General features: G+C 39.1%; 1 protein-coding gene across 1 annotated transcript in view; it reads left to right on the top strand.

The window, feature by feature from the left end:
- The first annotated feature begins 1,396 nt into the window (after nucleotides 1-1,396).
- The window catches only part of DHX36 (DEAH-box helicase 36), a 50,549-nt gene continuing 38,409 nt past the window's right edge, over nucleotides 1,397-13,536 (top strand). Inside the window, exons 1-5 of the mRNA XM_079766215.1 lie at nucleotides 1,397-1,691; nucleotides 6,585-6,709; nucleotides 7,402-7,633; nucleotides 12,438-12,476; nucleotides 13,233-13,403. Coding sequence (XP_079622341.1) covers nucleotides 1,443-1,691; nucleotides 6,585-6,709; nucleotides 7,402-7,633; nucleotides 12,438-12,476; nucleotides 13,233-13,403 — 816 coding nt within the window. The 5' untranslated portion in view covers nucleotides 1,397-1,442. The remainder of the gene's footprint in view (nucleotides 1,692-6,584; nucleotides 6,710-7,401; nucleotides 7,634-12,437; nucleotides 12,477-13,232; nucleotides 13,404-13,536) is intronic.

Genomic DNA, 13,536 nt, shown 5'->3' with positions numbered 1-13,536 from the left:
CACTACTTAACCTCTCATTCTTTAGAAAGGACTTACCTACCTCCTAAATTAAATTCTTTTTGCTGTAACATTTCATGGCTGTTGGGGAAGAAAAACTTTTCCTCTGTCCTCATAGGTTTAGTTCTTGGGGGCCTGCAAATTAAACTGACAACAGACAAATAAGCAAGAGAACAGACAGATTTAGTCACACCTAAGGGAATTCAAAGAAAAATATGACTCACAAAAGGAATTAGAACTTGGGGCTGAATGGCATTTTAACAGAGGAAGAAGAGGAATAAAAGGTTCTTATGGGAAAGCAAAGGACTTTTAGGAAAGAGAAATGGGCTTTATGAGAATAGATGGGAGATATGATAGTTTTTTGAGAATGTCTGTTTAGGTGTGGTGCTGACTTTATAGCCTCCAGTGGTAGGAGTTAGTCTTCCCTGGTTCCTCCACCCAGGAAAGGGATTTATGAAAATTGAGTTCTTTGGGGAGGCTCTGCTTTTAGGCAGATAAGCAATTTCAGGAAATCAAATCTATCTGCTCAAAATATGTTTTATGCCACAGAGGCAGTATTCTGTAACCCTTCCCAGCATATAGCATTTTCTTTCTTCATTCACTGCACGGTAATTTCTTTAGCCTTTGTTTTCTTAAGATTGCACAAAATAAAAGCTGATGCCCTACTTCCTTTATTCAGTGGGTATCCTCAGTGCCTTTAAATCCGTAAAATGTGCAAATAAACTGATTCTCTCTTTGTGAGCATCCAAGCCTGCGTGTCTCAGTCGGTTGATTATTCAAGAACAGCTAGACACTTGGTGGCCTGGTCAATCAACGACAGAGAACTTCATATGAACATATGACTCTTCAACTGATGTTTAATTTAATTGCCTAACATGCTCATCTCATGGTGTTGGATAAAGGTAGCAGTGATAATCCTTTTTAAAAAGGCAGGGACGTTTTTATATTTAATTAAATATTTGAAACAGGTGCCAGGCAGTTTCCAAGACAGAGCACCAGAAAAAGGTTAACTCATTCCATTTCTTTAGGGACTTTTAGGAGAGAATGCATCGTCCCACTGGTCCTTTTACAGTGTCAATCGATATTCACTATCCAGGGCCTAATTGGACGCAAACTCCAGATTTTACCGTGAAGAACATGGAAGCAAAACCCATTTCCTCACTTGTTGGGCGTCGGGAGAAAAAACCTTGCAGCCTTTTGCTCGCTCTCCCTCCGGAGGCACACAGGTAACCGGCCGACCGAGGGAACATCAACTAGGACTTCACTCCAGCCAACCTCCCGCTCGCCGGGTGACGTCACCGGAAATGGCTGCTTGTGACGCTCAAGGGCCCGCCTTCTCGCGCTGGGCGCCGGAAGGAAAGCGGAAGTGGACGTGCATTCGCTTCCGGCCCCGGTCGCCATTTCTATCGGTTGCGGGTCCTCACGCGTTGTAGTCCGCCGGGACAATGAGCTATGACTACCACCAGAGCTGGGGCCGCGATGGTGGCGGCCGTGAGGGCGGGCCCCGCGGCTCCGGCGGGGGCTATGGAGGAAGCCACGGCGGGGGTCACGGGGGGAATCGAGGCTCCGGCGGCGGCGGAGGGGGTGGGCGAGGAGGCCGAGGCCGACATCCCGGGCACCTGAAAGGCCGCGAAATCGGCCTGTGGTACGCGAAGAAACAGGGGCAGAAGAACAAGGAAGCCGAGAGGCAGGAGGTAAACTGAGACGCGGTAGTGCCAGGCAGGGCAGGAGGCAGGGTAGCGTTTCTTTCTTTTTTTTTTCCCTGCCGCCGCCCCTAACTTTTCCTTTGTTTCTGTTTTGTGTCTTAACTTGGTTACTGACCCGAAGCAGTCAGGATTCTTGTGGGCTGAAGACAGACTTGGCCTGAGAACGGGAGAGCGGTGGGCAAAGCCAGCGTTCACTCCAGGTCCCAACCGAGATGGACTTTCCTGGGATGTCACTGTCATAGTATCTGCGGTCGCCCCCTTTCCCTTTAGAATAATGGTTACTTTTAAGGTTTTTCACCCTTTCCTTTCCTTTAGGATGATTCTGATCGCTTTTCTTTAAGATTTTTTTGCCTGGTGAGCTCTACACGAGCGACCCTCTCTGCCTTAGGTAAAGGCTTGCGGGGAACAAAAGCCGCCAAGCCTTATTTTTCCATGTAGATCGTTCAGAAGAATGGTCCAGCTTTCATTTTTTAGTATTAAAACAGTCACAAGCCCACCGTCACTTTCTAAAGAATCTTGGCCAAGTTTTAGTTGCCCCTGTTTCACACAAGGTTTTATGCAGGTTGCTGTGGGGATCTGAAGAAGTAAAATATCCAAGTAACTTAACAGTCTAGTTGGGAAAAATAAAACGGAAACAAAGGAAACGTTAAATCAGGAGTAAATGGTTCATGATTACTTCCACCTGAAACCAGTTGTGCCGTGGATCATTATCAGTGGAACTCTTGATTTCCAACCGCTCCCCAAACCACCTCCGTGTTTGTAAATGTCATTACTATTGATTCACTTGCCAAGGCCCAAAATGGGGTTTATCTGTGACTTTTTCATTTCAGCAAATCTGTCTGTTCCGCCTTCTTAATATATCCCAAGTCAAATCACAACAAGCCCCTATTTTATTTTCTGTTCCTGGCCTCCTGGGTGTTTGTTTTTGTTTTAAAAGTGAAGAGGTTTGACATTGTTCATGTACTGCTGCTAAGGGGGTCAGTGGAGAGGGAAAGTATATCCGAGTGGGCCAGATCATGCTGTAGTAATAAACAGCCCCCAGATCAGCGCCTTATAACAACAGAGGTTTGCTTTTCTACTCATATGACTTGACCATTGGAGTTCAGATGAGCGTTTTCATGATGAGAATGAGGCTCCCCGCGCCTCCACCCATTTAGAGCATCGCTGGTTTTGCTGGCAGCCAGGAGGGAGCACAGTAAATCCCCCCTGATTCTTGGAGACTCCCATTCACATTTCTCTGGCCAGTAAATCATGGCCATGCTTAACTCAGGGGTGGGAAAATGCAGTTCTACCATATATCTAGAAAGAAGCAAACCAGAATATTCATCAATAGCCTAATGACTGCTAGAGAAAGAGAGAGATTTAGGAAAGGAAGATAAACCTCAAAAATAGGAGATAGCCCTGAAAAGGTGAAAGGAATTGAGCTGCAGGGTGTAGGTGGAGAAATTAACTTTAAGCAGGAAAATGGGCTCCTTCCATTTTAACAGGAAGGAAAAGAATAAATGATGGGTTCTGGTAGTGTTGAGTTTAGGTTTGGTTGCAAGCAATTGAGGAGTTTTCCTTTTTTGTTTTCTTTGTGAGTACTGTGTGTGAAGTTATGAGGGTGAACTGGAAGGTGGTATTGAAGTGTCACAGAAAGGAGAAAGTTTGAAATAGTTGCAGATAATTAGAAGCTGGTAAAGTAGACATAGCCACTTTGCTGGACATTATTGAGGGTCTCTTTTGCCAGGAAAAAGGTAAAAACTATTTGAAGATGTCTGGGGAGGGAGAGGGGTAATTTTTAAAAAATCAAATCAAATAGTAAAATCAAAACAAAATGTGTGTGAGAGTTTCCAGACAGGGGTGAGGTAAAGTGAAGCGTGATGGGACTGGAAGGTTAGGAAGGACGCAGCTTACAAACAAATTCTCAACTGCTTGTAGCCTCTGGACCTTCATTGTGTGGAGAGCCTCATTAAAATTAATTTATAAAATATGTAAATTTTGCCCCGGCCAGTGTGGTTTAGTTGGTTGAGCTTCATCCCATGAACCAAAAGGTTGTTGGTTTGATTCCTGGACAGGGCACATGCCTGGGTTGCAGGCTCCATCTCTGGTAGGAGGCAGCCAGTCCGTGGTTCTCTCTCTTTCTCTTCCTTCCTCTCTCTAAAATCAATGAAAACATATTTTTTAAAAAAGGTAAATTGTGTTCTTACTAAAGAGTATCAATTATGTTTTCAGAGGCTATTTCATTTTTCAATCATTTCGCCTTTTTGTCACTATCATGTAACAAGGTGAGGAGGTGAACCTTTGTTCTGTTGGTAGAGGTAAAAGCTTCAAAATGTAAAGTTCTAGTTGGTTTAAGAAATGCTTTACTGTGAATCAGTTTCAGTTGGGAAGAAATTGTTCTTCTGGTAGACATGACATAATCTTCTCTTTGCCATTTTGAAAATGAATGAAAGAAACAGTGGCTTTGAGCCCTTGACGTAGTTGGAAAGGGTGTAAAAATTAAGAAAGCTGTATCTGAGAAGACTACGTCTTGGGGCTTCCTTCCCAGAGGAGTCTTTAATTAAAGTATTGCTGTAGATTCTTAAATTTCTAACTGCCAAGAAAAGACATAGTAATCAATAACCATCTAATGTAGTTCATGGAGCAGTAAATGTTAATATATGTCAAAGACATTTCAAAATTTAAACCATAGGGGGGAAATGTTCTAATAATGAATCTCTGTGTCATGGGTGGCCAAGACCACACTCCGGTACCATGATTCACTAGGAGGAATCACAAAACTCTGAAAAGCTGGTGTACTCACAGTGAGTTTTTTGCTTTTGCTTTTGCTTTTACAGCAAATTATTACAGATTAAAATCAGCAAAAATAAAGGTGCATAAGGCAGAATCCAGGAGAAACCAGTTTTAGTGGACATGCCCTATAGAAGAAAAGATACATTAGTCCAGTGGTCGGCAAACTCATTAGTCAACAGAGCTAAATATCAACAGTTCAACGATTGAAATTTCTTTTGAGAGCCAAATTTTTTAAACTTCTTCTAAAGCCACTTCTTCAAAATAGACTCGCCCAGGCCGTGGTATTTTGTGGAAGAGCCACTCTCAAGGGGCCAAAGAGCCGCATGTGGCTCGCGAGCCGCAGTTTGCCGACCACGGCATTAGTCCATTATATAAACCATCTTAAAAAGATTTCTATGCTGCACAGTTAAGAAAAACAGACAAAATTTTTGGGTTTAGTGTTTGTCAATAATTAGGTTTTGCTGCAGTTCGTAATTTTCTAAGGCTTTTCTATTAGCCAGAGTTTTGCAGTATTAAACTTTTTAATTGTCTGAGCATAATTATGCTTTTAGTAAACCCTTTAGTTAAAGTTATTAGCACAGATCTTCTGGAATTCCCCAAATATCTCATTGTATTCTTTTTGTGTACGTGCTTATTTTCTTAAAGAGAAAAATGGTTTTAACACAAATGTCATATATTCTTATTTTAAAGGATAGATTCAGCCGAAACCGGTTTGGCTCAGTGGATAGAGCGTCGGCCTGCGGACTGAAAGGTCCCAGGTTCGATTCCGGTCAAGGGCATGTACCTTGGTTGTGGGCACATCCTCAGTGGGGGTTGTGCAGGAGGCAGCTGATTGATGTTTCTCTATCATCGATGTTTCTAACTCTCTATCCCTCTCTCTTCCTCTCTGTAAAAAATCAATAAAATATATTAAAAAAATAAAGGATAGATTCAACCATTTATCCATTCTTTGGACAGACTTCTCTGATCTACCATGTGCCAGAAATATATCTGGAAAAAACACTGCAAAAAGTATAGACTATAAAGTTAATAACTTGTTTAAAAAATTAATAGTAACCAAAACAAGATCCTACTGCACATTTTTTGCAACTGACTTTTTTTCATTTAATACCTTGGCCATCTTTACTGTGTGTGCACACTTAAAGACAAAAATCTACCCACTCTTTTTAACTACTGGGTTTACTTATAATTCAACTAATTATAATTTGCAGTTATAAAAGAACAGTTTTTAGAAGTTCTTTTTCTAACTTTGTACAGAGTAACTAATATCTTCCATGTATTATTCCCTCCCAGTAAAATAATGTAATATTTTCTCTGCTATGCTTTTTTTTTTTTTAATACATTTTTTTACTGATTTTTAGAGAAAGAGGAAGGGAGAGGGAGAGAGATAGAAACATCAATCAGCTGCCCCTACTGGGGATCAAGCCTGAAACCCCAGCATATGCCCTGACCTGGAATGGATCCTCTTGGTGCGTGGGAAAATACTCAACCAATTGAGCCACACCAGCTGGGCCTGTGCTGTGTTTGTTTGTTAGTTTGTTTTTTAATAATTCTCATTCTGTGAGGAAACTGCATCATTTGCCATATTGGATCATCATCTCATGAGCAATGATCATTTTATGTTATTTTCTCTGAGCCCAATTTATTCCTCTTTTTATGTAAGAACTTTAAAATGCTCTTAAAATTCTCATTGCAACCAAAATAGTATTTCCAATTTTTAACTTAGTGTTTGTTTTTAAACAGAATATTGGGTTTCATTAACTTCAATTGTAGGTGTCTGAAAATTTAAGGTAGGGAACAAAATCATAATATGTGAGGGTATAAGGTAAAGGAACCCAAGTTTTAGGAAGGAACATAAATATGCATCTTTACCCAGTTACACTAGAGCTAATTTTGTACATATATAATAGAAAGGGATCTTGAAGGAAAAATGTTAACATTAGGTCTAGGAATTGGATTTGGGTAAGAAGGCAAGTGTCGTACTAGTAACATTAACTTTCTCTTACATGTGTTTGTTGAACATATATTTGCCTGTATTTTTGTATCAAATAATTTTACATATGCTTTCTCATGTTGATGAGGATGCTTTTTCTTTGCACAAAATAGAGAGCCGTAGTACATATGGATGAACATCGAGAAGAACAAATTGTACAGCTACTACATTCTGTCCAAGCTAAGAGTGACAAAGATTCAGAAGCACAGATATCCTGGTTTGCTCCTGAAGATCATGGGTAAAACAAAAAGTATTCTTTTAAAAAATGGGCAGAGAGTGACACTTCTTTCATAGCATTGGCTAGGAAAAAAATGACAATAGAAATTACATCTTTAGACTCTTTAATAAGTGAAATTTAGTCTTGAAGTCATTATTTTTCTTATGTAGATGGAGCAGATTTTATGAAAAATTAAATAAAAATAGCGTATTCTACAGGAAAGCTAAGTGATAGGAATAGTCTATCTGCATATGAGGTTTATCAAGTTGTTATTTATTGTTCCCATCATTTATGTATTTCCAAAATTTTCCTGTGGGGCAGATCTGCAAAAAGTGCTGCTGTTTTAAGAAAATCAAAGAAACTGTAATTTAGAGAGAAGATTAGTGAAAATTTTTCTGGTACTGTAATATAGCATCCCGTTTATAGCTCAGAAAAGGTGGCAGGAAGAAATAAAGTTGTAAAACAAAACAAGGCTCATAAAAAGATCACTAAGCCGTAATTGCCACAAGGAATACCTTATCTGGCATTATCTAGTAGGGAGGAAATTTTTTATTTTAAGAATCTTAAGTGTTTTCATAATTGCTCTACTCAGAGAAAAGAATAAAAGCTTTCGATTTTGGTGATTTTGAAATAACTAAATAGCATATTGTTTTCTTTCAGGACTTGAGTAGTTATTTAACCCTTTTGTCATTTTTTTAATTTTGTCCAAATAGGTATGGTTCTGAAGCTCCTGCTGAGAACAAACCAAACTCAGAGAAGAAATTGGAGGATCGGGAAAAAAAAGTGATAAATCAAGAAAAGAAGACATTTAGAATCAGGGACAAATATATTGACCGAGATTCTGAGTATCTCATGCAAGAAAATGAACCAGATATAAACTTAGACCAACAGTTATTGGAAGATTTACAAAAGAAAAAAACTGACCTTCGGTATATTGAAATGCAGGTAATGGGAAGCAAGATGTGGGAAAAACTTCTACTTGTCTTCTCAAACATGATAAAATTATATATATGTGTATTATATATATGTTTTTAAATATATTTTTATTGATTTCAGAGAGGAAGGGAAAGGGGGAGAGAGAGAAAAACATCAATGATGAGAGAGAATCATTGATCGGCTACCTTCTGCACTCCCCCCTACTAGGGATCGACCCTGCAACCTGGGCATGTGCCCTTGACCGGAATCGAACCCAGGACCGTTCAGTCCGCAGGCCAATGCTCCATCCACTGAGCCAAACTAGCTAGGGCAATCTATAATAATAAAAGCGTGATATGCTAATTAGACCAGACATCCTTCTGGACATCCTTCTGTCCTTCCAGACAAAGCTGGGGCTGCGAGGGAAGCCCGGGTCCCGGGTGCCTGCCGACGGCCGGAGGGAAGCCCAGGTCCTGAGTGCCAGAGGGAGCCCGGTGCTGGCAGCCAGGGGAAGGAAGGCCTACTCTTGCATGAATTTTGTGCATCGGGCCATTAGTAAAATTATATTTAGTTGCATGATATAGATTAGTGAGATAATTCAGCAGGCCTTCCTCTGAGAATTTCCCCCCTCATATTGTAGAGAAAAGCAACAAGAATGGAATTACACATAACTTACAATAGCCTAGCTCATTTACAGCAGCTTATTAGTATATGGTGAGGAGAAGAAATATTTGAAAATGGTAACGCAAATGAAAAAAGAAATTTAACTTTTCTAGGCCAGTTTAGGAAAATGTCATAAAAGACACAGTGGTTAGAAGTATAAAGTTTCTTCTCTACCATTTAATCCAAAGCTTACCTTTATAGATGACCACATTAAACCCCTCAAAAGTTATATGATGTGCTTATATTCAACATTTTAAAGACTAGACTGTGACAGGAACTAAAATTGTCCTGAATTCCCATTCCCCCTTCTCCCACCCCAATATTTTTGTGCTAGGCAAGATCTTTTAACCCTTTGCACTCGCTTGCTTTTTTCTTGATTCCTTTATTCTAATGCTAACCATGTCGAGTCATACTCGACATCCGAGTGCAAAAGGTTAAGGTCCCTTCCTCTTCTTCCTTCTCCTGTGTAATAAAAGCCTAATATACAAATTGTCCCCTCGACTGGGAGTTCAACCACTTGCTATGACGTGCACTGACCACCAGGGGGCGGCGCTGGCAGCAGAGGCGCTGCTGGCCCCGATGGGCCCCAACGAGAGTGGGACTGCAGCAGGATGGTGGAGCAGGTGAGCAGGTGGTGCCAGGCCAAGGCAGGTGAGAGTGGGGCCCAATCGCCCCACTGATTGCCTGCCCCGCAGAGGGCGACCAGTGGAGGGGACCCAATGACTCAGGCGGAGGGGGGCTTCCAGGGGCCCAGGTGCTGCCCAGGACCCAGAGGTCAGATGGGACCTGCCCTTCCATGCTAGACACTCGCGCTTTGATTGCCAGCCAGGCTTAGAGACCACACCTGGGCACCAATTTCGTGCACCAGGCCTCTAGTTAAACGATAAAATTGTATGCTTTGTGGATGTTCTAGAGATAGATGCAATAAAATGTTCACATGTTTTTTCAGATGAAAATTCTGAGGGCCATATCTTTAATATGCAAACGCTACTGTTTTAGAGAAAGGCAGGATATCACATCTCCTGTGGGAAGGATGCATTGACTGTTGCTGATTAAGAGTAGATATCTTGATTAGAACAGATGAGCCGAGGTTGTCCAGAGGCCAAATTGTGTAGCTTATTTAATGCCTATTGAGTGATAATATAAGGACAAAGGAGATTTCAAGATGAATTAATTCAGAATGGAGTTGAGAGACATGTATACTTACATGTCTTTTATTTTTTATAATAGGTTTTTTTTTATTTTAGAGAGGGGAAGGGAGAGGGAGAGAGAAACATGGATAAGAAAGAACCATTAATCCGCTGCCTCTTGCACACCCCCTACTGGCGATCAAGCCGGCAACCCAGGTATGTGCCCTGACCAGGAATGGAACTGGTGACCTCTTGGTGCATGGGACAACACTCAACCAACTGAGCCACACTGGCTAGAACAAGAGAGCACAGCTTCTTTTATTGCCTTAGGAACAAGGAGAATTAGCTACTGTCTCTGTTTACTTTGTATGGAGGATAGAGCTAAATGTTATTAAAGTTGAGTGATTGTTTTAGTTTAGAGAAAGTTAGGAGAAGAAATGTGCAAAACAAAACCAGTTGGTGTGTACCTATTGTCCAGACACTGTTGTGAACACTTTACATATAAACACTTTACATATGTCATTTAAACCTCCCAACACCTTGTAAGGGATTATACATGTCTATTACAGATGAGGAAAAAGAATCTTAGGTTAACTGACCTTAGGTTGCATAGCTAGTAACAGAATCGAGATTAAGTTCAGATGTGTTTTAAGAGCTTAACTCTTTAATCCTTGGTAATATGCCATAATTTCTCTTATTTTATGATTTATTTAATAAACATTAATTTTCCACTTGCTAGATGTCTTTCATTGTGCCATGTTTTCCAAAGACTGATAAAATATTCCCTCTCCTCACACACGGAATTGGAAAGAATATTGGGTTGTAAGTCTTCCTTCACCAGCATTTACGTATATAGAAAACAAATATGGTTGATGTTAGTTTAATGGAATAACTTGTATATACTTACATGTTAAGATGGTTGCATTTAACTACGTAGGATACTATTTTTTTTAATCATTAACACATTAAGCCCCATGTCACTCACTGGTGACTGACACTATACTTTCCGTCCGGAAGACAAAACAGGCCGGGCACTTAATGTGTTAAGAAATGGTTTTTAAATAATTTAAAAATTATAATACAAAAAATTATTAAGAAAAGTACTAGTTATAGTACTTTTATAATACAAAAAATTATTAAGAAAAGTGCTTTGTTATCTCAAAGCACTAGAAGTCCTTTAAGTCACCATGCTGACTCATTTTGATGGCACTAGTACGAATTACCTGACCATGACAAGGATGGCATGTAGAGCATGGTTAATAATAGCACTATATTGTATATTTGAAAATTGCTAGGAGAATTGATCTTCAAGTTCTCATCACAAGAAAAATAATTATAACTGTGTAGTGATGGATATTAACTAGACTTATTGTGGTGATCATTTCACAATATATACAGATAGTGAATGATTATGTTGTACACCTGAAACTGACATAATGTTATGTGCCAAATTATACCTCAACTAGAGGCCCGATGCATGAAATTCGGGAAAGGGGCTTGGCCCTTGCAGCCCTGGCTGCCTTGGCCGGCCCTCGTAGCCCTGGCTTCGTCCAGAAGGTCATTCTGCTGTTCGGTCTAATTAGCATATTAGCTCTTTATTATATAGGATAAACTAGTATTAGGGGACTTTGACATAGTCTCCATCTTAACAAATCAAATGGGCAAAAAATTAACAAGGATGATGTTTCAATAAATTAAAAAGCATGGCAGTAATATACTAGATTACTTAGGATAGTTCTAAGTTTGCATTTTTTTTCCCTTTTCAATAAAGAGGGTTTGTTAAAACTATGGTTTATTTTTTTATACCACTGAAGATTTTTTTATTTTATGTTATACTTGAGGCCCGCTGCATGAGATTCGTGCAATGCAGGGGGAGGGAGGGGTCCCTCAGCCCAGCCTGCTCCCTCTTGCACTCCAGGGCTCTTGCAGTCCGGGACCCCTCACTCCTTACCGCCTGCCTGCAGCGGACCCCTCGCTCCTTACTGCCCTCCTGCAGCGGAGGTGGGAGAGGCTCCTGCCACCGCCACTGCACTCTCCAGCCGCGAGCCCGGCTTCTGGCTGAGCGGCACTCCCCCTGGGGGAGCACACTGACCGTAAAGGGGCAGCTCCTGCGTTGAGCGTCTGCCCCCTGGTGGTCAGTGCGTGTCAGAGCGACTGGTCATTCCACCATTCGGTCGATTTGCATATTACGCTTTTATTATATAGGGTTATATAGAATGATCCATCTAGTTCAATGTCAACCATAGTGCTGCTTTCTTAGTGTATGTCATTTTTATGTAATGTAGGTATGGGGTTCCATAAAGTTTTCAAAACTAGAAATTATCATGTAAAAGTTACAGGAAAGAATTAGTCATGCTGTCTTTAGTATTTCTAATTGTAATTGCCAAAAAACTTGTTGAGTAGCTAATATGTGTCAGAAACTGCTACTAGTTTTATGTATAAAGGCTCTTCATTCAGATCTGTGGCAGCCCTGAGTTAAAAACATTTGGGACTCCAAGTTTGACTTAAGACCATAGTTCTTAAATGGCAGTACCAGATTTTCTTAGTGCAGATATTGTTTTAAGTTTTCTTTTATACTCAAAGGCAAGTACGTAGAATACTTTGAATATGTTGTAGTGCCTAATGCATTAGTAAATGGTGTGGATCAATGAGTGGGAAAAGAATGTGATATAGAAATAAAATCTAAAGTGAACATATAAAACAAAGAGAAAAAATTGTAACAGTAACTTAGGGATAGTAAGAATGCTATTAGATGATAGATCAGATTTCATTTTATTGTCACTTACTCTAAGAAAGTATCTCCGTTCTGTTTGATGTAATAGAATTCTATTTTTCTGTGTTTCAAAAACCAAAGCGATTGCTGAGTTATTACTTAGTTCTTTTTTTATAAAATTCTTTTTTAAGTTATGATACTTCACGTAAGCTGTGAGGTAATAAAATACTTTGTATTCTAGCATATTTATCAGTATATTCTGATTACCAGGATTATAAATTCATTCCAGTTTTTGGTGAAAATTTATAACTTTTTTTTTTTATTTCAGCATTTCAGGGAAAAGCTGCCTTCATTTGGAATGCAAAAGGTAAAATGATTATGCACTGTTTAATTTGATTTGTAAAATACTTGAATACAGGTTTTTTTTACAAAGTGCTATGTTAAGAAGAAATATAAATTTATCAACCTTTCTCTGAAGGATATTCTTAGAAACTCATTTTATTCTTTTGAATTGTTGAAAAGGAAATATGGTCATGAAACAATTTTTTCTAAAGTTTGCTTATATTTATGTCCATAATTGAAATTTTTTAGAGTTTAAAAATAAGAGTTTTCACAAAAAGTTATTTTGCTAACTTAGGTTTTTAATATTTTTCTTTATTTTAATTATTTGAAAGGAAGTAATTTTAAATTACATTATTCTTTAAAACAGTATACAAAATTTTTCCTGCAAAGTCATACTTATGAATTATGATATAAATTCTTAATGTCTTTAGTAGTTGTTTAGGTATATCAGGGGATATTTGCCTTGTACTCAATAGCCCCATATGATCACATTCTTTTTAATTAATCCTTATGCATGGAACTTATGAGCTGTTAACTTTTTTGTTCTTACCGGTGTGTTTTTCTTTAACAGTGTCTTGGCTGAGTTCTTTTAATAATTTAGTGCTTCTTAGCTCTTGAAAACTGGTATATCCAGAAACTCAAACTGTCAGCATTTCACATAAAATTTAAAAGGCATTAATGTTTGTTAGAAGCAATTACCTTCAGTTTGGTAGAATTTCGATAACTGTCTTTTCAGACTTAACATGTGATGTCCTTCACTTATTTTTCTTTTTTGAAATAGGAATTGGTAAATATGATCGATAATCATCAGGTGACAGTAATAAGTGGTGAAACTGGTTGTGGAAAAACCACTCAAGTTACTCAGTTCATTTTGGATAATTACATCGAAAGAGGAAAAGGATCTGCATGCAGGATAGTTTGTACTCAGCCAAGAAGAATTAGTGCCATTTCTGTAAGTTATCTCTCACTTCATTTTCCATTTTCCTTTTGGGTAGTCTTGATAATAGCTTTTTTTCCTTTCTTTTTCTTTTTTTCCCCAAGATCTGTTGTTTTTGAATGGACAGTATAAGTAGTGAAAAGTGAAA

Source organism: Cnephaeus nilssonii (assembly GCF_951640355.1).
Source record: "Cnephaeus nilssonii genome assembly, chromosome: 3".
Classification (NCBI taxonomy): Eukaryota; Metazoa; Chordata; class Mammalia; order Chiroptera; family Vespertilionidae; genus Cnephaeus; species Cnephaeus nilssonii.
The sequence above is the reverse complement of the archived record's forward strand: the minus strand, read 5'-3'. Positions and strand labels throughout refer to the sequence as shown.